Source organism: Phoca vitulina, unplaced genomic scaffold (assembly GCF_004348235.1).
Source record: "Phoca vitulina isolate PV1807 unplaced genomic scaffold, GSC_HSeal_1.0 scaffold23, whole genome shotgun sequence".
In the NCBI taxonomy this organism is placed as follows: Eukaryota; Metazoa; Chordata; class Mammalia; order Carnivora; family Phocidae; genus Phoca; species Phoca vitulina.
Window position 1 is genome coordinate 17,149,253 of NW_022589726.1, and position 25,377 is coordinate 17,174,629.

Sequence of the window (25,377 nt, forward strand, 5' to 3'; positions counted from 1 at the left end):
TCCGTAAAGAACAAAGAATATAGACCAGATTAAAACGGTTCTGTAAATTTGGTTTCTTTTCATCTGTTTTATTTATTACAATAGGCTATATAGAGGACGCCTTGAAGACAATGCTGCATCTGACTGACTAATCTTCATTTAAGCCACTAACTTTCCCAAAGCCCATTGGGGAGAAATGGGAATTTCTCAAGCCTGGGCCAACTGAAGTCACCCAACCGCAGCATATTTAATTAATACATGTGATAGGGAGCTTTGCATATGCCCTCACCCCTTTCCCCTCTTTCTGGAGGCTTTCTTTCTGGAGGATTTTGCCTTCTTACTGGGCTTATAGATTTTATATTGAAACTCTAAAATAGGGGTGCCTGGCTGGCTCAGAAGAGCATGTGACTCTTTATCTTGGGGTTGTAAGTTTGAGCCCCACATTGGGTGTAGAGATTACTTAAATATAAAATCTTTGTGGGGGGAGAAAAAAGAAACTCTAAAATGAACAGAGAGCTCACTGATTATGTGTTTTGACATTTGGTCTGACTACCACCTTCAAATAGTTCAGTGGGTGGTTCACTGAGGCAATTTACCAGTTGGTTTTCATTACTTTTTTAAAAATACAAAGCAAGCTCAGAAAAAGATTTAGAATTATGTTGTATATATACTTTTGCTCGTAAGTAGTGATGAAAATAAAATGTGCTACACCAAGATCTAAGAAAAGCCACCAAGACAGCTGGCATTGCCAAGTAGTGACTGGAGGGACTAGAGCAAAGCCTGAACTGGACAAACAGATCCCAGAAACCCTATGTGGGCGATTCTGTGAATCCAGGATTGATAAATGCAAATAGCTAACCATTACCTCTGTTGTTCTGGATTGCCCCAGTTTTCTCTAATGGCTTCTTTAACTTCTGGGGACTGACAGTTTCTTACGCATTTTTTTTTAAACCCTTATAATGAGTGGGATTTTTTGGTCCTTCTTCTCTTTCTGCTTCACTTCCTCACCTCTTCCTTTTTTTTTTTTCCTGGAAGATTTATCTGTTAAAGAAGTCTTCTGTCATCGACTTGGAATGTGGGTTCTGCCTGGGCCTGACCACAAAGCTCTTTGATGTTTTTCCAAGGCTGACTTCTCACCAGATCCCTGGTTTAGGGGTTTTTTTGCCCAGCACTCAGAGGCCTATAAGGTGAATTTGCCTTGTGTCATTGATATGAACGGTTGGTGGGGCCTTCTCTTTTCTCATGTCCGGATGGGCAATTAAATTGCTGGAATCTGTGTGTAGTTGATGCCTTTACCAGAGAGTTACTGTGTATAGTCAAGAAAGGGCTGAGAGCTGTTAATGCCTGAAAGACTCTAGAAACTTGAGAAGCTGCTCACCCCTTCCTATGGAGATTTCTACAAGGATAGGGTTGCGCTCAGAGGCTCATCCTCTCTTCCTTATTCATGGTATCGGGATTCTACCTTAATCACTCCATCATCCTGCCAGCCATGTCTCATTTCTCATACTTGAACGCTCCCTCCTCTCAAGCTCAGCGTGAACCACCAGTCTTGATGCTTTATCTGGTACAGGCTCTAGCCCTTAAATTGTCCGTCTGGCTTTGTGTTTCATTTGACCCTAATACACTGGGTCGCACTGTCTAAAAGAGAATTATGTTCCCTCCGATGTCTGAGTGCATTTCTCATTTCTTACTGCTGCTCCTGAGCAGATCTGTAACTTCAAGGTTAAGATAAGACACATTCCATCAGAACTATGTCGTCATCCTTGCCAGCTTCTGATCTGTGACTGTCCAGGAGATTTATAAGACAGTTGCGTGCCATTCTTTACAGAATATTATGGTTGGACTCTGACTCCTGGCATCAGGCCCAATTTGATTTGTCAGCTGTTACAAAACCCATTTCCCAAAGAGAAAGAGACCTTAGCTGTGTGCCCTTTTAGGCAGTTCTTAAAGAGTGGGAAGGAGGAAATTGATCTGACATTATTTCCGGATGTTTTAGGGAGGGGGGGTAGACACCAGAATATTTTTGTCCTTCTTGTTGATTTCACATTTTTTTTTTTCTGAAAGGTTTTACTAAAATACTAATGTTGCTGTCATTCTTTATCTCTTCACAGAATTACTGTTAGTCTTTTCATACTGCCATCTCCAATGCTTTTCTGAGTTTTAAGGAGTAAGAATAAGTATTTTACCCTTAAGAGAGAATGTACCTGCTTATTCTCTGAAGCTTTTATTAGTTTACCTGTACCTAGTTAACAAAGATACTTTTCCTTCTTTGTTGCTGTCTAGTAATATTTTGAGCTGCAGGAGTTAACTTCGTGTGATAGGGTTTAACAGCTTAGGAATTTGGAAGGTCACATATTTCCTGCTGCTGTTGTATTTGGCCCTATATTTTTACAAAAGCTTCTCTTTGGGGGGACTTACCAGCTTTTTGGTCTCTATTTAAACTCACTGTTTCCCTAGGAGGTAGGCAGTGGGGATTTGGCCCATTTTAGTGATTCTGGGGTTAGATCTCAAATTATTTACTCAAGGTCACACATAGCAAGTTAATCACACAGTGAGAACCCTGATCTAATTCCTTTAGCATTGTTTTTATATCCCTTAACTACACAAAGTATTAAAAAGTTAGGAAGAGTCCAAAAAGGCAGTTTTACCCAGAGATTTTCTGACAGGTACATTCAAATTTGAGGAAATCTTCTGTAGTTAAAAACTGTCTACTCTCATACCCTATGATTACTTCTGTTTGATAACCGAAATAATCACTATTCTCCACCTTTTCCCCAGTTGGGATCTTTGCTTTTGATTGTCCCTTTTTCTTACTCTCCTATGGCAGCAACCTCTGGCTCTAAAGACCTGAATTGTAAAGCAGAGGAGGGCTTTAGAGCTCTCCAAAATGTTCTTTAGGGCCAGGAGAAAAGAAACTTTATGGGACTGTAAGTCTCTAAGTAGCTCTTCTCTTTATCTCAGTCCTCCTTTTTTCAAGTATTAGGGATTATTGATATATGGAGTTTTAAATTATTATATATTAATGCTTCGGGTAGGTAGTAATTACTTAAAAATTTGTTTCATAACATTACAATAACAACTAATGAAAAGTGTTTTGATTTTTTTTTTTTAATTTTATTTATTTGAGAGAGCAGAGAGCGTAAGTGGGGAGGAGTGGGGAGAGGGGCAGAGGGAGAGGGAGAAGCAGACTTCCCGCTGAGCAGGGAGCCTGATCCCAGGACCCTGACCTGAGCAGAAGGTAGACCCTTAACTGACTGAGCGAGCCACCCAGGCACCCCGAAAAGTGGTTTTAATTCAACAATAATGGTTGTGACTGGACTGCTCTCCCCTCTCTTTTTAAAAACTACTTAAGGAATACACTTTTTTCTACCTGTAATTTCAGTGGACAGGTTCTTTGTTGGTGCTTCAAGTGTCTGGATTCTGTTTCAGTATCTAGTAATCCCCCAAAGAAGGAAAGTTGTATAGTATCTTGAAATACTTCCCTTCCCCCCCTTTCCTCCTATCCCCCCCATCCCCCAAGCAATTTTAATTAACTGTTCAGTGACAGATGGTAGAAAAGGCCTTATTTAAAGTGCTTCTGGTGGGCTGGGTTAGGGGTGAGTGGTTTGTACGGATCCTGTTGTAGAGGGACCTGGCTTTTCCCTTCCCCCTTCCAGTTAAGCTATAATCCTGTTACATGATCTTAAAATGCTATTGATTAATTCCCAGTGCTCTTAGAGGAATACAGTGTTGGGTTTAAAACCCAAGAACCAATTCCCTTGAGCTCTGAATGCCTTCAGCTTTGAGGCCAAGGGAGTACCTTCCAACTTCTCCACCCAGTCTTCACTGAAAAGGAAAGTTAAGCCTTTTAACTTTTCCGTTTGCCTCTCCGCCCCCCCCCCAGTCTAGTACGGCTGCCAGTTGCCATGGCAACGGGCTGGGACAGCTGCGCAGTGGCTCCCAGGCAGCTGGGTGGGGGCGGGGGAGCTGCCAGCCCGCCAAGCCCCAGACCTGGGAGGGGAGGCCCCTCCTGTTAGCCCAGAGGGAAAGAAAGGACTGGGGCGATCCGGTAGGTAAAGGAGGGAACCCCCATTCATCTTCTACCTTTGGGGCTCCTCTTCTGCATGAAGGTATAAAGGGAGATTTTTCTCTTTCCTCCCTCAAACTGAAGAACACATATGTAAATCCTTGTTTTTCCTCGTGAGGCAGGGGAGGCCATAGCCACAATGCTTAACTGCATGCATCTAACCCGGGGCTGGTTTTAACCCCAGCGCTCTGACCTAAACTGCTCAGCTCCCGGAAATTCCAAGGTGAGTGGGGGTGGGGGTGGGGTACTCTCCCTGGAATATGACATTTCCTGTCTCTGGTGAGGTCGGAGGCTGTTTTTATTTTAAATAAATAAGATTTTTTTTCTTGAAGCTTAGGACTCTCTTCTAAATTCATGGAAAAATTATTTTCAAACTCTTGTCTGCATTCCCCCCCCCCCCCCCCTTCCAAATAAAGTACTTTAATAAAAACTTAAGTTTTTTTTCCAGGGCAGTAATGGGTACAGACAGTTGTTTGGGTGGGCAGACCTATTGCTAATAGGTTCTGGAGATATGGCTTCCAACTAGATGTTCTTGGAATAATTCCTTAAATTTTGCTAACTTGAACTAAATTGATAAATGCAACTTTTTATGCTACTTGACTTGAACACAATTCTGAGATTAGTAGTGGCCTTCCCTGTTCCTGGGAGTTGTCTTCTAGTCAGGATGGAAATATTTTTAGAGAGTGCTGAAAAAAATCTTTTAAGATTACAGAAAAATAAAAATGGAGTTCAGCTAAGAAAACAGTTCCCTGCTACTCTATAATCCAGACTGTAGGCACCATTTAACATGGATAAAGAAGAATTCTTAAAAGTGATTATGGAAACAACAATGTGGGAATTTTAAAAACTAGATTCTGAGTTGAGTACCCCCTGGTTGTGCATATTTCTGAGCTTAACTCAATTTCCATTTGTGTTGCCTTGCTTCAGCTTTCCTTGGGCCTATGAATGGTTCCTCTGTGTTTTGAGGCTTCGTGTTGATGTGAGTTTGGGGCCAGACTTCTTTTTCCTTCTCTTCTTCCTTTGGCCCAAAGTCAACTCCAGTTAAGAGAGGTACCTCCTTAACCATTTGGATTAGTTGAGCCATGAGAATTACTGAACAATCCAGTAACTAATTTTTATTTTTTGGACTAAAAAAATTTTTTTTTTCTCCCTGTCTCTCTCCCATCCCAAAATGAAAAAGGAGGCCTAGTGTATCTGAGATCCTAGCCTTGCTTTTGTGAACTGATGGATGCTCTGTAGGGACAAGCTCAGTTTGTTTAAGAGAAAGATAAACCAAGTCACTGAAGACAGTGGTGAAAGATGCCTGAGCAGGCCTTTTTGTGCTAAGAGACTAGTCAAGATCCTCAGAGCAGAGGAAGGTTACATTTTGGGGCTTTTTTCATTTTTATGAAGAACTTTATTCACCTTATAGGTAAGATTTTAATTCTGTCACTGTTCTTTTAACTGGTAGTTTTCTGCATTTCTTTGAGATCCTGGCTTTTTAACATTCACAGAAGTACCCGGGAGTAACATACCACACCACTTGTCTTTTGGAATCTGAAATTAGAGGAGTTAGTTGTGTATATAATAATGATTTTGGTCTTGTGAGCTGAAGTAAAAGGTGTATTTGGGAAAGTGGGGATTGACCATTTTTTTCTTACATGCTTAGGAACCATCTGTAAGAATGCTTCAAGACTCAAGAGAAGGGTACATGGCAACTTTGTGTTATACCCCCTGCATTCCATCAAGAAGAGACAAAGTTTTAAGTCCTTGCATGGATTCTGATCATTTTGATCTTCCTCTTTGCAGGAACCGGTGGCCTTAGTCCTTCAGGTGGAACAGCGTGCGACATGGGAAAGAAAACCAAGCGGACAGCTGACAGTTCTTCTTCAGAGGATGAGGAGGAGTATGTCGTCGAGAAGGTGCTAGACAGGCGTGTAGTTAAGGGGCAAGTGGAATATCTACTGAAGTGGAAAGGCTTTTCTGAGTAAGTGCCTTCTTTAGGCCTTAGGACTCTACAGAGGTGGACTCTTGGTTTCCTTCCTCATGAGCCACTGCCATCTTTGTCTTTTTCTCTCCTCACCTGCGCTCCTTCTGAGTCAGAAGATGCAGCAATAAGCTAAACAGAGTCTCCCTTGGAGCTGGTCTTCTAATGATAATGCTTTTGGGAGACAGTATAATGAATTGGTTAGGTGCATAGATGTGGAGCCAGATTGCTTAGGTCCAGATTCTTGTTCTTATGAGCTAGGTGACCTTGGTTTAGTTCCTTAATCTTTTTCCTCCTCAGTAAAATAGGAATAGGAAATAGTACTTGTCATAGAGATGTTGGGTATATGTAGAGTCTGACAGGTAAGCTCAGTGTAAATATAAACTGTTATTGGGGCACCTGGCTGGCCCAGTTGGTACAGCATGTGACTCTTGATCTCGGGTTGTAAGTTCGAGCCCCATGTTGGGTGTAGAGATTACTTAAAAATAAAAAGTATAAACTGTTACTGTTAATATTCTTTTGGATATAACTAAGCTAAAATATATACATTTAAGCAGAAGTCATCCATTCCATAGCCCATAGCTTTCCAAAATGATCCTTGGATCTCAAAAGTGACCTAGGGTGAAGGACTCATCTTAATGAGAAACTTAAATCTGAGGCCACATTTTTTTCCCTCCTGGTATTTATCTTTTTAATTTCAAATCTACAGCCGAGGCAAAAGAAATTGAGTGAACACTCAGATACACACCACCTACTTTCTGCAGTTACTTTAATCTGTCTGGCTTTTTGTTTTTGTTTTTTTGAAGACCTTTAAAACCCTTTTTTTAAAAGTCAATGAGCTTTAAGAATGATACTGAAGTATTGACTAGAATGTCTGTTAAGAAGTCATTGGCTTTAGGCTGAAGTGCTAAAGGTGATTATTCTTTTTCCTTGGAATAGATAGACCTAGACACATTGAAGCACAGAGGGAGGTAGCTTGAAAGGTGAAATATGTGTGATCGGTGGACATTTTGCCTCAGTTTTTTTTTTTTTTTTAAAGATTTTATTATTTGACAGAGAGAGTTAGCGAGAGCAGGAACACAAGCAGGGGGAGAGGGAAAGGGAGAAGCAGGCCTCCTGCAGAGCAGGGAGCCCAATGCAGAGCTCGATCCCAGGACCCTGGGACCATGACCCGAGCCGAAGGCAGACACTTAACGACTGAGCCACCCAGGCGCCGCTTGCCTCAGTTTTTGATTAATTCTCTTCTCAGGATGCCTGATAACAAAGAATGGATTTTCCAGAACCCCAATGCACTGGTAGGAACTGGTGTAGGCTTCTTGGAGTGGCTGTGGAATAGAAATATAATGCAAGGCACATGGGTAATTTTACATTTCTGGTGGCACGTTAAAGAAAAGTGAATTTTAATAATTTATCTAATACAGTATATCAAAGTGCTATTTCAACATTAATCAGTATGAAAATTAAGATATTTTACGTTATTTTTTTCATGCTAAGTCTTAAAAATCTCATGTGTATTTTACATTTTATAGCACATCTCAGTTCACACTAGTCACATTTTCAAGTGTTCAGTTAGCCACATGTGGCTAGTAGTTAGCACATTGAACATCCCAGTTTTAAAGTGTAGGACTTAAATGTACTAAAAGGTTCAAATTTTGGCAGTACCTTTGGACAGTCTGAATCAGGAGCCTTTGGAACATACTTAAGGTTATTTCATTACAGAAATTATCGTTTCTCATTTGGAGCACTTTTGGCATTTTAGGTGGGACAGTGCACGCACTACAGGATGCTTAGCATCTCTAGCACAGAGAGCACTAAATGTGGGTAGCACAGCAATCAGAATATGCCCTCCGTATTTCCGAAGAGGAATGGTATCACCGCATCCTTTAGAGATGAGAAATTATGAGTTTGAGAGACCTAGAAATAGGAATTAAAATAACATTGAGAGATTTTAAGGGTGTTTATTGGGCCCTTTTGAATCACCATTGGAAATTGTTGGTCGTTTTGAAGGTACTTGAGACTATATCTGTATTTGAGTTACTGGTAACTTACATAGATTAAAGAGGGAAAGAAAGTTTGAGGTAGGTAAATTAAAGCACTGTCCTTACTTTCTCGGAAATGCCCAGGATTTCATTAAAGACAGGGACAAATTTTGCCCTATTAGGATTGTCTGGAACTAAGTACCTACTGCTTGTTAGGCAGTGGTCAGATTCTTCTACCCCATGTGTTTTCTTTCATTCTCATAACAGTCTTTAGAGGTATTTTCAGTTTACAGATGAGGAAGTTAGCGAAGCCATTTGCCGAAGATAGCGTAACTGGTAAGTGCTGGCACAAGGACCTAGTATCAGATTTCTTTTTTTTTTTTTTAAAGATTTTATCTATTTATTTGACAGAGAGAGACACAGTGAGAGAGGGAACACAAGCAGGGGGAGTGGGAGAGGGAGAAGCAGGCTCCCTGCTCAGCAGGGAGCACGATGCGGGGCTCGATCCCAGGACCCTGGGATCATGACCCAAGCCGAAGGCAGACGCTTAATGACTGAGCCATTGAGGAGCCCCTAGCATCAGATTTCTTTGGCCCGAATGCCCAGACTCTTTAAATTAGACCATGCTGTCTTTTGGGTGAAAATTGGTTGTTGTAGAAGCAGCAATACCAGTATGGTAGGAAAAGAGATAATCCCATTATAGGACTGGCTTTCCTTGCTACCAGTAGAGACTCGCTCCTCTCCCTCCATGTCTGCTTGCTTGTGTTACAGTATTGGCGCACCTCTCGCTTTTTGTGTCTTCATTTCTTCTGGGATAGAAAACTATATGGTTTGTGGATTTGGGGGAAAGTTACTGTATGAGGTTTTTTGTTTTTTTGTCTTTTGCCGAAAGAAGAGCTGTGAAGGAGAGGCTTTTCTAGTTTTACCTCAGATGATTTCGAAATAAATCTTGTTTCATTCTCAAGCTCTTTTTGCAGAAAGTTTTAAATCTAGAGTAAATATCAGTTTTTTCCATTATTCTGCTTCTTATTTGAGTCTAGTTATTATGGCGTGTATTCAAACCATGCCCATCTTAAAGATACCTTATTTAAAAACCAAAATAAAATATTTAAAATGGATATTACATACATTAAATAATTTTTTCTCAACTCAATGAAAGGATTGTAGAAACTGTTTCTATGATATATTTTCAGATGTACTTTAATATAAACTAGTCCTTACTATTTAACCAAAAGAACCTTTGCCACTGGCTAGGAGTGAAGAGGATGCCTGGCCTGGTTTTTCCCATGGAGGTATATTTCATGCTTTGATTCCATAAGCTTGTGATTGTAGTTGGTAGTTTGGTTTTCCAAAACCCATTCCAGGAATAGAGAACAACTTTGTGAATAATAACTGTTTGTTTTCCTCATAATAGGACTCCCTTGATTCAAGTTTAATTAGGCTCAATTATTCAGTTTGGGTTTTTTTATTAATATAAAAATGTATTTTGACTACCTGGTAACAGTAGACTTGAATCTACAGCATTGAATTAATGTACTCCAAATCCCACTTCTTTTTTTTTTTTAGTGAAATTTTTTTTTTTTTAAGATTTTATTTATTTGACAGAGAGACACAGCGAGAGAGGGAACACAAGCAGGGGGAGTGAGAGAGGGAGAAGCAGGCCTCCCGCGGAGCAGGGAGCCCGATGCGGGGCTCGATCCCAGGATCCTGGGATCATGACCTGAGCCGAAGGCAGACGCTTAACGACTGAGCCACCCAGGCACCCCCCAAATCCCACTTTTGAGTCTTCTCCTTACTGTTTGCCAGTATTCTAATGATTTAAGCCCTTATACCTTTTTTCTTAACAGTTACTTCCAATCTTCCAATAATTTATTGACATTTCTTCAGAATATAAGTAACATGTTTAAGATAACTGGGGGTGCATGCTTTGTTACATTATTCTCTCAGGATTTGATTAGATGATTATATATATGGAATCACATTATTTTATAAAGCAGAATTCATATTTTGAGTTTTAAAAAACTGTATTGAGGTATAATTTACATACCATAAAATTCATTCATTGAAAGTATACAATTCAATGAATTTTAGTAAATTCAGAGAGTTGTCAACCATTACATTACTCCAGTTTTAGAATATATCCATAATTTCCCCAGATTCCCTGGAGCTCGTTTGTAGTTAATCCCAATCCTACATTTTGTCTCTAAGTGTGTCTTTCCTACGTTTCATATAAATGGAATCAGACAATATATAGTCTTCTGCATCTGGTTTCTTAGCATATTATATTTGAGATTCTTTCATGTTGTGGCATGTATTAATTAGTATTGTGTTCCTTTTGTTGCTGAATAGTATTCTGTATAGATATACCACATTTATTCATCCATTCACAAGTTGATGGACATTTGAATTGTTTTCTGTCTTTGGCTGTTAAAATGCTGCTGTAAGTAATTGTATGCAAGTTTCTTTGTGGATATATTTTTTTCATTTCTCTTGGCTAAATTCCTAGGATCAAATTTGTTATCTCTTTTAAGTGTAGGTTTTTTTTTCTTTTGCCTACTTGTCTTCTTTAAAAGAAAGCGCTGGATTTTTTCCCCCTCATTCTTTTCCTTTTTTTTTTTTTTTTTTTCCATTCTTTGTGCCCAGGGAGCACAATACTTGGGAACCCGAGAAAAATTTGGATTGCCCTGAACTAATTTCTGAGTTTATGAAAAAGTATAAGAAGATGAAGGAGGGTGAAAATAACAAACCCAGGGAGAAGTCAGAAAGTAACAAGAGGAAATCCAATTTCTCGAACAATGCTGATGATATCAAATCCAAAAAAAAGAGAGAGGTAAGCTTCTTTCCCCCCTTTTCGCACAAACAGTTGTTTTGCCTCTTGCTGCACCCCTCCTACCCCGCAAGCGGTATTTTGGTGGTTTCAGTTCTAAGGGTGGCCTGCAAGGTAAATTGTTGTGAACAAAAGAGCTTCCAAGGAGGTATGTTGATTAACTACAGCGCCCCCTCCTGGCTGCGTGAGAAATGTACTATATATTTCACTGAATTGTGTTAAAGTAGCAAAATTAAGTCACTGTAAAACAGGCAGCTCCCTGTCTTCTCCATAAATAGGCAGCTAAGTTATCTTAGCAAGGGAGGGACTTGGTGATGTTTTTAAGGGTAGAAAAGGGCTTTAAAATGTTTACTACTTTTTTCCTTTTGTTTCAAAGAGCACTTTCAAACTTTTATATTCTCTTGCCTTTTTAAATTGATGTGAAATTCACATAACATAAAATTAACCGTTTTCGTTTTTTGTTTTTATTTTTTTAAAGATTTATTTATTTGAGAGAGAGAGCGCGTGCCTGCATGTAGTTGGGGAGGGGCAGAAGGAGAGGGAAGAGAGAGTCACAGCTCTGTGTTCCCCCCGAAAACAGCCCAACGTGGGGCTTGATCTCAGGACCCTGAGATCACGACCCAAGTGGAAACCAAGAGTGGGAAGCTCAACTGACTGTGCCACCGAGGTGCCCCACAATTAACCATTTTAAAGTGTACGGTCCAGTGGCATGTGTATTCTCTTTTGATTTTATTATTTCTACATATTCCAAATAAATTTTCATCTTGTTTTTGAATCTTATTGTTCAGTTTGAAAAGTATGCTTATGAAATTTTGGTTTGATGTAGTTGCTTTAATTCTACTGATCTTTAGTTCTCAAGTAACTAGCATAAACACTGCTCTTGCCTCTTTTTTCATCTGTATCTTTTCCATCTGTGTACACACATAGACACACACGCTACCCCCCCCCCCAGCTTCCATTCCTTTCATTTATTCCAAGGTTATGAAGCCTTTTGTGGTGAAGGATGTATCATACCCTTAACGTTTAATAAAATAAAAGCATAAGTCCACTTCTGAATCTTCTAGCATCACAGCCATAAGCGTCTCTATTTATCTTCATTCTACTTGATATCCACCTTTCTGGAACATTAGTTCTCAGCCCTGGCTGCACATTAGAGTCATCAGGGTGGGGTGGGGGGCTTTAAAAAAAAAAGACCTTTTACCCAAGATACACCCCAGACTAGTTAAATTCAGATTTCTGTGGGTTGGGCCCTAGGCATCAGTATTTTAAAAGACTTACACAAGTGATAGAGAAAATGGGAGATCAGCATTCCAAAAAGAATTGAAATAAGAGTGAAAGATTGGAGGCTACAAGTGAAAGTGGACTCTAGGTTTGTGTCTTTCTCCTTATTTGTTTCCCTGATTAATTTTATTTTTTACAACCTTATTTTTAAAACCACTCTATTCTGGTGTGTTTATCGTTATGATACAGTGTACTGATAAGGAATTTGAGAATGCCTTCCCTTCTCTTAAGGAGCTAAGACTTCGTTCTTTCTTTCTTTTTTCTTTTTTCTTAGTCCTTTGTATTCTGGCTTTTGTCATTTGATTCATTTTCTAACTAAAGAGACCAAAAAACAGCACAGCAGAAGACTTGTGACTAACCATTGGTGACATACAGTGTGTATTTCCTCAACCTAAGGTTTCTGTCCTTTCGAAAAGGAGCAGTCTGGCTTTAGACCTACTGGCCAGCATAGAGAGTTTCGTTCCTAGGACAGGTTCTGATGCTGCTGACCTTGAAAACAACCCCCACACATCCCTTGTAATGTTCATCTGGGGCCCCTGGCAGCATTCTCAGCAGTGCTGGCGGCTGTCAGGTGGATAGCCGGGAAGATAGGTGATTGTATGTTTTAAAGGTACAGGAGGGGATTGCGTTTCTTTCTTTAGACCACTGCAGAAGAAATTTGTTAGTCGGCATTATATGCCTGATTTAAGATTACTGCCTGTGTGATGATTTTAGCATTTTCCTCGCCCCGGCTCCTTTTCAGCAGCTTGAACATTTTTCTTCCCTTCCCTCTCTATGTGGCAAACTGTTTTCAGCCACCAGCTATGATTTACGACTCAGTTCTTGCGCCAGCATTCCAGCTGTGAGCAGCTGTGTGCACATCTGGGAACCTCCTCCCCTTAAGCGCCCCCAAAAGAGGCTGTGTTTTTGAGTCAGTATCTCCCCTGATCCATGCATGGAATTTCCTTCCCAGTGTGGGTTCTGGTATCTCTGGGGACCACCTGGATCCTGAATACTTTGTTTCTCTCAGAAAAAAGCAGGGTGAATGTCAGATCAAAGAGATTATTATGAAAATCAGACATCAGAGATTTAGTTCATTTGGGCAGTCTTACTAAATCTTTTTTATGTTGCTACTAGATAAGTTTGCATTATTTTCCATAATAAGGTCTTTAAAATTACCTGGTTTGTCTAAAATGTCACTGTTTTGCTCTCACCAGTGCCATCACACCTGAATCGGACTTTGTGCTCCTGTCTCAATGGCATGATTGCATTTGACCAAGTTTGAATAATCTCCAAGAAAATTACCAGTTTGTTTTAAGTCACTGTCCAGTTCTGTTCTCTAATGCTAACAACTCATCCACATCAGGAGGGGATAGGCACAGACCAGGGCCTCTTCTCCCAAGTGTGTGGGTATTGCAGTACATGAGCTCTGAAAGAAATTTGCTGTTTTATGGTACTGCCTTGAATCATTCTTACCTCTGTTCTTTCATCAATGTAGACGACTGTGTGAAAGAAGTATTAAAAATATTGGTAAAGGTTAAGGTAAATTAAATGTCTAAAAAAAATTAAGATTGGTATATTTGAAGTTTATAAAATGAAAAAGGGTTTAGTTCGGGTAAGCATGGACTTGTTTATCATCTTGGAAGCAACAATTTAGGGGTAGTCAATTCATACTATCAAGGAGATTAGATTAGAGGGCTAGATGAGTCCTTAGATGATGCCTCCAGAATATCTTAAGGACTATGAGTTTTAGGGGCCGCTGCTCATCCTTGAAGGAGTACTGGAAGAACAACTGCGTCTTCTTAAAAAATATTTCTTGGCGTCACTGTCACTGGCTGGCCCAGTACTGTATTTCTTAAGTTCTAAGAATTTTTTGAATTGGTGACAAAAATGAACTTAGATGGTGCTTTGTTGAACTGAGAAACTGGGTATTTTTTACTCTTCTCTAAGCTGTAACCTTTCTTTATCTTCTATTTATAGCAGAGCAATGATATCGCTCGGGGCTTTGAGAGAGGACTGGAACCAGAAAAGATCATTGGGGCGACAGATTCCTGTGGCGATTTAATGTTCCTAATGAAATGGTGAGAGAGATTGGGCCTCACTGTACAGTTGTGTTTCTTTGCCAGTGGCTTGAATTTGTATGGAAGATAGGGAAGATGGAGTATTCCCCAACTAAGAATTTCGATTGTCAAGGATCTTTGGCTGATATCACCTGTTAGTATTAATGGAAATTAGGGTTGGGAGTGGATTTAAGACATTCTCAAGCTTTGGTATTAAGCCAAATTATTTTAGCACCAATACCTAAGGTAGCTTTGAGGTAGGATACATATAGACATGACCTAACCATTTATTTACACAGTTCTGAATCATTTACCGTCAGACCACGAGCCTGTGGCCATGAGATAGGAGTTGAGTGAGGCTTTTTGCCATCACTGAGGATCAAAACAACTGAATAATCTCAACAAAAAGCATTAAGACTAATACTAGCAAAGTGTAAGTTACTTCATTCGGTGGAGGGGATGTCTCTTAGAGGAAAGGGTAGTTACTTCCCTCAGTTTGGTTTCTTAAAGACAGGGTGATTTATGGTGTGACCCTCACTACCTCTCTGTTTCCAAGTGTTCTGGGCTTGTGACTTAAGTTTGGTCTCTAAATAGAGGCTTCGTGCTGCATTGCCACTGAGGAAGCTAATTTACCTTAAAGTCGTAGAATCAAAAGGTTTAATATTTTATCTGATCGAAATTTTGCTGGTAAATTACCCAGAAGCCTAGATTTGAAGAATCATTATACTCTGTCAGAAGTAAGGAGCTGTATTGACTGCTTTTCCCACTCAGCCATATGTGTTACTTACGATTTACATTCACGTATTAACTAGCTTTTTTTCCCACCACAGTCCAAATTTGAGTGTCTGATCTGAGCTGTGTGTTTTCCCCACCTCTCCTCACCCATAATACCTCTATGAATTAAACATCTCCGTTTTCTAGAAAAGGAGATAGTTGTCTTTGCTCACATCTCAGTGGAATTTTAATTTAAAATACTTTTTTTTTCTCGGTTTGGAATACTGGTTAAGGGACTGGCTAGATTTTTTGTTATATGTGGTAGTAGAGCGTTTGTAACTTGGATAATTGAAATTTGCAGCTAATTCCTACATTTCATTTTAGTGGCTATATTTTACATTCTTATTCTTCCTTACGTGAGTACTGTTGTGGATTTAAGTTTCTGTTTACTTATTATTCCAAACCATTGTTTTCACCAAAAGGATAATCAGTGTTTAAAAGGCCACAAGATGAGGAAGGTTAAGACCCTTTCACTCAGATGATCCAGAAGCTGGATTGATCATTCTGTGCATAATCAATAGGACTGATTGTAGGTTTGATTGTGTTCACTCAATACATAGAAATCAAAATTATAGGAGCAAAATTTATATAACTTCATTTTCAGCCTTTTGATTAAGCCTGCTGTGTTTTCATCTAAGTTCTAGCTGAAGATTTCTGCTTCTGTCTGATGTAGTAGTTAAATGATACTCACTGATAATTTATTTACTTGAATTTCTCCTTGAAAATACTGAGCTGTTAGGGTCCTTCTCACCTTCAAATCAAGATGGAGAAGAAATCAAGTCAGTTAAATCCATATAACAATATAAACCTTGGTTTAGATAGATTCTTTCTCACTCTCACTTCCTCTCCTTCTAAGTCTCATATTCTCTCTCTCCAGGAAAGACACAGATGAAGCAGACCTGGTTCTTGCAAAAGAAGCTAATGTAAAATGTCCACAGATTGTGATAGCATTTTATGAAGAGAGACTGACGTGGCACGCATATCCTGAAGATGCGGAAAACAAAGAGAAAGAAACAGCAAAGAGCTAAAGGAGGGGGTGGTCTCTGTCATTTCTCTTTGTATATAATACATTCACCTCCCTGCCTCCTCTCCCTTCTGCCCACCCCCTTCTATCCTAAACACATCCATAAAAAATGTGCTTATCACTGTGCTCCACAGGAGAAATGTTGGTATTGGTTCTCTTGTAACATAACTGATGGTCTGATTCATGATAAGTGTCTCTCTGTGAAGACCAGGCATTTACATACTGTGTAATTCCCACAGTTTTTTCCTTTGCCCTGATCTCTTCCTTCTGCTCCCCTGTGACCTCAAGATGAGTTTTAACTTTTTAATCACCTTAGAGTCTTGATCTTATCAGGGTTGGTTGCTTTTTAGATTGGGGGATTTTGTTATAATGATGATGAATTTTGGTTTCTTGCTTTGGTTCTTAGAACATGTTGATGACCAGCTAGCTTTTGTTTTGAGATGTTGGGATAGAAAAGATGTTCCCGTCTTTTTAAAAAGCCAATAGCAACTGCCTACCTGTTGGGGCTTTCCCAACCTCATTCAGCTCTACCCAGTAGAATACAGGGTTCCTGGTGTGGTCTTCTGGGCCACCCTCTATTGTTCATCCCCACTTATCCTCCCAGAATAGCTCCATTCCTTGGAGGACTTGAAATGTTACACTCAGATTTGTCAAGGCACTCTTAGCCCCAGGACTTTTGGCCTTGTTTCTTAGCAATCCCTGATTCTGCTTCTGCAAGGTGGTGTAAGTCTGTCGTAAAATGACAAGATTATGAACTGTGGAGATTTTTAGCTATTCGTACAGGAGGGTGATGGGGTAGGATACAGTTGTCTTTATGATCACCTATGGTATATATGTATTTTTTCCTTCCATCCCTCACATTTGGACTGTATATTTATGTAGGTGTGAGTGACTGCCTGGTGCTTGCTTGTGCCAAGGTGCTAGGCACCCTCCAGCCCTGCCAGCTTTTGTGGCCTCCCAAAGCATTCCTGGTACCAAAGAGGCTTCAGACCTGACCCTCACTTCTCAGTGGACCCAAGTTTCCCTTCCATGCCATTATTTTCAGTGGGGAATTCTTGGAGGGGAGCCATTGGCCACAGTATCAATTTTAAATATTCATAGCGTTTATAGTCATAAATTTCCTGCTTTGTTGACTCCTGGATTTGCCACCAAGAGTCCCCAAGGTATTACTACTCTTCCCCTTTTCCACCCTCAAACTCTTCATTGTATTTTATTTTTAAAAATAGGTTTCTGTGGAAGACTATCACCTCAGAGTGACAGGCCCTAGCATTAGCATGTTGACACAACCTTCTGTCCCTATTCAGAATATTTCCTTTTTTGCTTCCTCGTGCTTTGCCATTATATTGAGAGATGATTATCTGATCTTATCCTTCCATCCTTGTCCCCCCAAGAAATGCCCTACTTCTCTTTAGCCATTTTCTTTTAGTTGGGTGGGGTGGGGGGGGTGACTAGAGAATCAAGACTAAAAGTAAGGAAATAGCAGGGTTATGAGCATCCGTGTCCCAGTCCAAAGCTGAGGAATTAAGAATAAATGCTTGAAATAGCCTTAACTCTAGAGTTCACCAGCCATTGAGGTTGTTTTTGTTGTTGCTTTTGATTTTTAAGACATACAGCTTTCTGGCCAGGAGCAGTCAGCCATTTCTAGATTTTTCAGAGTAATCAGGGGAATGGATAGATTGCTGCAGTCCACAGATGAGCTGAATAATATGCAAATCATATACCCATTCATAGCATTTGTTACCATTGCTTTCCTGCTCAGCTGCTGATTGAATTCTGTGTGCTTGTATAAATTATGTCAAAAATTATACTGCACAGTTGAGAAGACAGCTGTTGCTGCAGTGACATGACAGACTGGAACAATGAAGCTCTTGGTTTAAGTCATCCAGGAAAATCCTTCTGAATGGTAATGTGATTGGGTGAGAACTCCTAACCCGTACCTCAAGTGGGTAGGAGTTTTTAATCTCCATCTTTCTTTACTCTGAAAGAATTCAAGGCCTAGATCAAGTGGTAGATAATTGACGGTTAGTACTTAATTTGATGGGCATCTGAAAGAAAGAACGGATGGTCAGGAAGCAGATTTGTCATCAAAGTAGCCAAGGATATAATTAGGGTAGACAAGAATAAGACAAAAGTAGGCCAGAGCCCCTGAGGTGGTGAGCTGGGCCTGTTGATTTGCAGGTGGAGAAAATGACAGCTTATCCATGGAGCCCGTGTGTGTCTCCCAGGAGCAGTGGGCATGTAAACTATAGTGACTGTTTTTCAGACCAAAATCAACATGGACAAAGAACACAACAGAGTTAGTTGCTGCTGAGATTGGTCCTGAGAAAGCTGGGGCACGTGTTTGCTGTGGTTATAGGTGATGCTTAAGACATTCATCAAAATCTGATTTTCTTTTAGCAAAGGAAGTACCATCTACTACTCATCAGCTCTTTCATACCTTATTCTTCACTCCATCTTTTCTGTTCACAGTTTATTGAATCATGGTCTTGTACTGACTGCTGCCAGAACAGTTGTTTTCTCCCTGCCTACCCACAGCTGCTTCGGTTGGAATGTAGGCAGTCAGAGGCCGGTTCTGGCTTCAGCCCTCAGCAGAAGGGAAACCAGATGCCTGCCTTGTGTCTCTGGCTTTGTTAGTTCTGAACAGCTATCCTGGCCCTTGCAGAATTGTGACCTCAAATGGAGACCTGTCTTCATGGGGCTTTCTCCTCAGAAGAGTTAGTAGCCACGGGCTAAGCACTCCTAAACATCTAGGTCTCTGGTGCTCGAAGCATATTTTTCCTGTATTTACTTAGTCTTCTTTCAAAACCTCTTTCTAATGCTGAATTTCTTCTAGTAATCAGCATTCAAGGATCTCCCTTTCCATAGAAGGTAGCAGAGCCTTGCCCAGCAGAGTTTACTAGTAGGTCAGTGTAGCTGCTTTTCTGGGCCCTGCACTGGGACAGTGCCCTCATGTTAGGATTAGCTGTTAAGAACATCAGCCCTGATGGAAGCACCCATTTTTAACCTGGAGAGAACCATATCATTTTTCCTCCCGCAGTCCAGTTTTTGTCTGCCCAAGGGAGCATTTGAGCCTGTGGTGTTCCTTAATCAAGTCTAGGTGGTCCTTGACTGTCCCCCAGCCATATCTGTGTACTGCTCTTTGTTGGTGATGAAAGGTTAGTCCTGTTCCATAGCTTGGGCAGTTAGGTTATTCTTAACTCTCTTCATTCCTGTTCTGTAGCTACCCTGCAGTCCATTTTCCTTCTCTTCAGGTCAGATCCTAGGGCTTTTTGGAAGGTACTTGGGATTTTCCTGCAATTTTGTTGGATCTGTGTTTAGTCCAACTCACCTCAGGTGCAGTGAGGGGTCAGAGGGACCTATCTTGTGTCTGGGCTAGAGAGCAATTGTCTTTGCCCTTAGGGTTTGAATTCAAGGGCCTAAAATATTGCTTTCCAATGACATGAGAACACCAGGTAGGGTTAGGTCATTAGATTTGAAATGTGGAGGTTGTTCCTCACAAATGAGATCAAAGGGAAAGCTCATTTTGCATCCATGATTCCATCCTTTTGGTTTAGGTTTTTAGATTAAAAATTGTAGTGTGGAGGTCTGTACCTTTGTAATCAGACTGCCAAGCAGGCATACCTGTGGCAAGGTGGAGAGAGGAATGGTTTGAATCCAGTATATTCTAGTTTCAGGCTGGCTTTATGGCTAATCATAAAAGTTACATTCTCAAAAACAGAGATGTTACCAGCCTTGCACCCAGGAGTATGTGATGTGCTCAGAATTCAGTGCCCCACCCAGTTAATAGTGTGTGGATTTGTATTGAGCTGTCCATATTCTGGCCACCTAGTGTGCATCAACATTCATTTTATTCCACAAGCATTTTTTTGGCCTTGGGGGTACAGAGTTCAAGAAGATACAGCCCCTGACCACAAAGAACTTTCATACTGATGTGGGATGAACTGACTGTTAATAGTTCAGTGAAATAAATGCTACAAATGGGTACACATTTTTTATTTGGGGACAGTAGGAGGGTGACAGTTCATAGGGGGATAGACCTGGACCTTGGATGAACTGAGGTAACTGGCCATAGATGGACTATAACAAGGGCTTGTTTTATTCCAGAAAATAAGGATAACTAAAGGTTGGTTAGCAGTGCTGTTGCTGAGAGAGAAAATAACAGGTGAGTGGGCATTGAGAGTCCCGCATTTTGATCCCTGTTATGGGCTCTTTGCCAAAGTATTTAATGGTCTGGTTAATTCTTGCCTGTGGAAAGTATTATCTGTGTTGCAGATCCAGTTCTGTGGTGTTACATTATTGTGGGTTCTGTAACATTTATTCCTCATGGACATTTTATCAGAGTTGCTCACACGTTTTTGTTTCTCATCCCTTTTGGAAGAATTAACTTGAGGTTGGTTTTAAGCCTAAAACAAGGACATACTTTTCAATGACAAGGGATTTGCTAAAGGCTTAGGGGCACATCTCTTAACACATGAGCATCTACTGTGTGCAGTGTAGTTTTATTCAACACTGCAAGGTGGTGATTTCTAAGCAGACGTGTGTCAATTATGTGGAAACCTCTCCGGGAAGTGCACATACCCTGGCATTTCAGATTTAATCAATCTAGGGAAGTCTAGAGTGAGGCCTAGCCCTGCTGAGAAGCAGTCTGACTTGAAGAAGTTTCTTAATTCTGAACTGTGTAATCATAAGAAAAAGATGCTTTTCTCTGTCTGGATCATTGAGAGTTGACTAACTTTGGAAGTGAGAATTCCCAGGAATGAAGAGTAACTGTTCTGGATAATTAAAATGTGAAGGTTCTTTGGATAGCTTCATAAAAACAATTCTAATTTCTTTGTGCTTGCGCTGGATTTCTTGAATTTTAAACTACCTCATCTTTTTAGAGTTACTTCAGCTTGTCCTTGCCACTCTAACATCATGCTTGACTTTGGTTGTTTTCTGACATGGAATTTTTTCTATGCCTTGACAGCATGTTCTCTTGCCTTTTCATCCTGATCCTCATTTCATCATCTCATATTGTTCTTCTGTCAGAGAAATATTTTAAAATAGTTTAAAATCTTGGCTTTTGGGAAGAAAGTGATCCTTCAAGGCTGTTTGTCTCTGGGATCAGTAAGAAAGAGTTAAAACAAGGTGGTGGGGGGAGGGGACAGAACCTGCCCTGGAGGCAGCTGAGGAGGGAAGAGCCATTAATTAAGACAATTTCAAAGTCAACTGATTGTGATCATTAATGTCACAATAGATCAAAACCTAATTATCACAGCCTAGGTAAGAGCCATCAGTATTAATCGGAAAATCTAATAGGAAACTATTATCAAGAAATTAGGCTAAATTGAATGCAATGAACTTTTTATCTTGCCATTCTGTTTGTGTGTGTGTGTGTGTGTGTGAGAGAGAGAGAGAGGTCCCCTGGCATTGGCAGGTGTGACCCTCACAGTTGATCTAGGTGCCAGTGGCCAGTTCATCACACTTTCTGAGGAATTCCAAACAGACTGAACCTGAACTGTCATTGTCATTTTAATGTCTTGAACATTATCATCACCTGGACTTTTCCAGTGTGACCAGCAATCAATGAAAAAAGGTTAATATTTAGGTCTTGGGATGGTTGGTCCTGCCTGGAATGAGAGTATCCCTGGTGGACATTATACTGTGTGTGTTGGCAAATCATTCTTTGAGCTTCAGATGTATGTAGAGTCCTGCTGCTCTGGCTATTTCAAGGGGGTACAGAGGAAAAGAGGGGCTTCCTGCCTGGAGATTCTTCAAGGAGACCCGAGAAGATAAGAATTTAATTGTGTCACAGAGCTTTTAAAGCTCAAGTCAGTGTTTTGCAGTTTCCAGTAGCTTTAGGATTTAATTCTAAGCTAGGGCTAACTGTGGATTTAGTATTTTTTCCCCTAGTTTTAGGATAAGGATCATAATGATTACTGCCAGAATCCAGTTGTAAGTTCGGGGGGTGGGGGGGGGGGAGAAGGTGTTTTTTCTTTTACTCTTTCGTCCAAGAGTTATGCCCCTGTTGGGATATTAAAGAATATTACAAGAGTCTTACAACTAGTTCTAGGGAACGCTTCATCCCCTCTCTCTGAATGGAAGACTAGGGGTCACCATTTATATCCTTAATCTCGAGAGCCATTTATGAAGATCCTGCCAACTCCTGGAGTTGGGCTGGCGCAGAAAGGTTGGAAAGATGCTGCCTTGTGGGCATTGAGGAGAGGGACAGGCGGCAGCAGGAGGGCATCTGGTGGCCAGATCCCGCTGCCTGGCTTAGCCTGGAGAGAGTGCTGCGGCCACTGCTGTTGCTAGCCTTGCGCCCCTCCCCTGACCTTGCAGCTCAGAGCACTACCAAGACCACCGCTGGGGACAAGGTTCTTGCCTGAATGAGGTCTTGTTCTTGGATTTTAGGATTTAGGAATAGGGGTTACTCAGTATAGAACTTCGGAAAATCAGTGTAACTTACTCCCTCACCTCTTAATGGTGAAGTGAGTATTTCTTTACAAAAGAATTCATGCCCTGAATGCTTAAAATGTAATTTTATTTGCAAAACATCAATTAACACATGATTTTCAGAAGCAGTCTGTGTCTCCAAGGTTCCTCACATTATGCCAGATAAATAATAGGCCCTCTGTTAATACTTGTGGGTTGGTTGAGTTCATCTAGTTTGCAGAGTGAAGTGTACCTGCTGACTTCCTTTTGCTCGCACATGCACTCTAAGAAGTAAGATGCCCTAGGGGGTGAAACAAGAATTGAGTGGATGCTGACTATGTGTGCCAACCTCCTCAACTGATTCATAATGGCTGACCTTGGGCAAGTCACTCCTTTCAATGCCTCAGTTCCCCATCTGTCAAATGGGGTTAATGATACTGACCTACCTCACAGGGGTGTTGTGAGGCATTGTAAATCAAAGTTGGTAGAATACTTTAGGGTCCTCGATGGAGGATGCCTTGAGCCGAAGTCTAAAGTCTAGACCTGACCTAGGCTTTAGTCCTCACTGAGCTGTCCCAAGGTTTGGAACTACTAGTGACCTCGGCAAGTTCTCTGCCCCCCACCCCTCATCAAAGCTGCTAGTTCAGGTGTTGACAGTGTTTTTGTGAATGTTGGAGTCTTAATAGTCCAGACATAGGATGTTCTGGGGGAAGGCACTTAGTATTTTCTATATCTTGCATCCACAAAGAGAGGCTGTTTCAGACCCAAGAGCATTGGATTAGGGAACTGTGAGGCAGGGATGCTACTGCTTGTTTTCTCTCTGCGGGTTGGGAATTAAGGCCCCATTCCCCATGGGATTGGAACAGACTTCAGCTGTCTCAGGAGCGAAGTGAACACAGTGGGCTTAATTGATATCGTTGGTTTTATCGAGTTTCCCCCCCACCCCGAACTGAGTCACTGCACCCTTTGTTTCCCCCTTATAAGAATCAGTTGGTTCAATAAACATAACCACTTTCTCCATCCCCTACCAGAAAAGAGCCACTTTGGGAAATTTTTTTCTAGAGATATGTTTAACACTCTTAAAGCTTCATCCAACTTAACTGTACTCATTTGTCATCTTTTTCTCAGTGTCCACAGTCTGAACTTGACTTTGACCTGTTTTTCCTCCGGTTTGGGAAAAGTTTGGACACTATTTCTATTTGCCCAGATGTGGGCTCAGCCAGCTCCTCTTCCCAACAGGGCTCTTTCTCCTTTCCCTCTCCTTGGCCCTAGACGTGTAACCCATGGAAAAGCACAAGGTCCTGGCCCCTTGCTGCGGTCACATTCCCGGTTCTCCGTGCTTTGTGGACTTGCTCTGTTCCCCCAGCTCTGGTGGCACCTGGTAGTTCTGTGGAGTTCTGGAGGATGGAGAGAGCACAGTCTGACCTCCTGCCAAGTAGCCAGGAGTTGATATACCCATGGCCCAGCAGCCTTGCCACCCTTTCCCACAGGATGGGATGTGAGAGACTCTGAGAGGCTGGGCTTCTTTCCGCACTCTGTCCCATCCTGAGTAGCAAAACACATCATGCTTGGTAGCCAGATTTCTAAGTGGAAAAATGGGAAATTGAATTCTCTATGGACCTTTTTGGTTTGTGGGGGAGTTTTGGTTGTGTTCCTCGGTTTTAGTTCAGCCAAACATGTCGGCTTTTCATTTTTTTTATTTTTTTAGGATAAGTGATATATATATATGTTCGCCTTTTAAATGTAAATGTTTAAAAGTAGGCAATTTATGTGTTTCCACAACTGACATTGATGCAGACCTCATTCTCTCCCCCTCTTCCACCCTCCTCTTTTCCCTCTTTTCATACTCTTGTATTGGTTCTAATAAATGGTTGCTTTTCAAATACGGATCCTGAGTGGTGGTTTGAAGATCTGGGTCTGACACCCTTCCTTAATTTGGTCCCTGGAATGTCAGCCAGTTGTCACACATGCCTTTCTAAAAGAGCAGCGAGACTTCCAGAACAAGGGCTTTCTTCTTTTTTTTTTTTTGTAAAGATTTTATTTATTTGACAGAGAGACAAAGTGAGAGAGGGAACACAAGCAGGGGGAGTGGGCGAGGAAGAAGCAGGCCTCCCGCTGAGCAGGGAGCCCGATGCGGGGCTCGATCCCAGGACCCCCGGATCATCACCTGAGCTGAAGGCAGATACTTAACGACAGCCACCCTGGCGCCCCAACAAGGGCTTTCTTCTAACAGTTGCTGGTCTCTGACTTGCCACAGGGTGGCGCAAGCCTGAGGGAATAAGAGACCGTGTATCCCATTCCTACTCTATTCCCTTAACCTGTTCAGACTGTGCCTTCCTGGTCTCTGCACTCATCTCTGCTGCCAGTGGCTCAGAGAATAAATATTAGCCTTCAGCAACCCAGGGACTTCAGAAGAGTCAGCTCCTGGTTATTAGAATTTGTGGAAAACCGCATTGACAATCTAAGTCAGGCTTGAAAATCCCAGTATATGTGAGCTTGCAAATACAGCTATTTTATTATCTCTTCTGATTTGCTTCACAAATACCAAAGAAACTATTTCTCTGACGACCTGTTGATTGTGGGTCAGGAACATGGTGTGTCTGTGTGGGGTGGGCGGGGGGAGCAATTGGAAGTTGGCTTAAGAGGAAAATATGTAAATAATTTATTAATTAATAAAAGCCTGGTGCAGTTTTGAATCTAATGGACACAGACAGAAACAGAAGAGCAATGAGGAAGGCAGAGGGGTCCCAGAACCCAGACCTCCTCCCACTGAGATAGAACACCACTGAAGGCTGAGCCCTCTTTCCCACATCTCTTATCTGCAATTCTCCCCTCTTGTTTTCTCTTCTTGCTGCTGAGTTATAGGGTCTCCCCAGTCTAATCTCGTAAAGTCTTATGAAGACATCTGTAGGTTGGCTGGTTTAATGGTCCGTGACCCCATAAACATGGGACAGGAGAGCCATTTGGTCCACTTCAGAGCCAGCCCCTTCTGGACATTATTTATTTCCCACCTCTGAAGCCTGGGACT

The 25,377-nt window shown here is 41.2% G+C and overlaps 1 protein-coding gene across 4 annotated transcripts in view; it reads left to right on the forward strand.

Moving 5' to 3' along the window:
- Nucleotides 1-24,247, forward strand: part of CBX5 (chromobox 5) — a 36,260-nt gene extending 12,013 nt beyond the window's left edge. The window contains exons 1-5 of one of the 4 annotated variants that reach the window (XM_032420449.1): nt 3,920-4,027; nt 5,834-6,011; nt 10,634-10,820; nt 14,058-14,158; nt 15,789-24,247. In XM_032420449.1, coding sequence (XP_032276340.1) covers nt 5,875-6,011; nt 10,634-10,820; nt 14,058-14,158; nt 15,789-15,939 — 576 coding nt within the window. In that variant the 5' untranslated portion in view covers nt 3,920-4,027; nt 5,834-5,874 and the 3' untranslated portion in view covers nt 15,940-24,247. The other 3 variants (XM_032420450.1, XM_032420448.1, XM_032420451.1) reach the window with 3 other exon arrangements.
- Nucleotides 24,248-25,377: the final 1,130 nt, after the last annotated feature.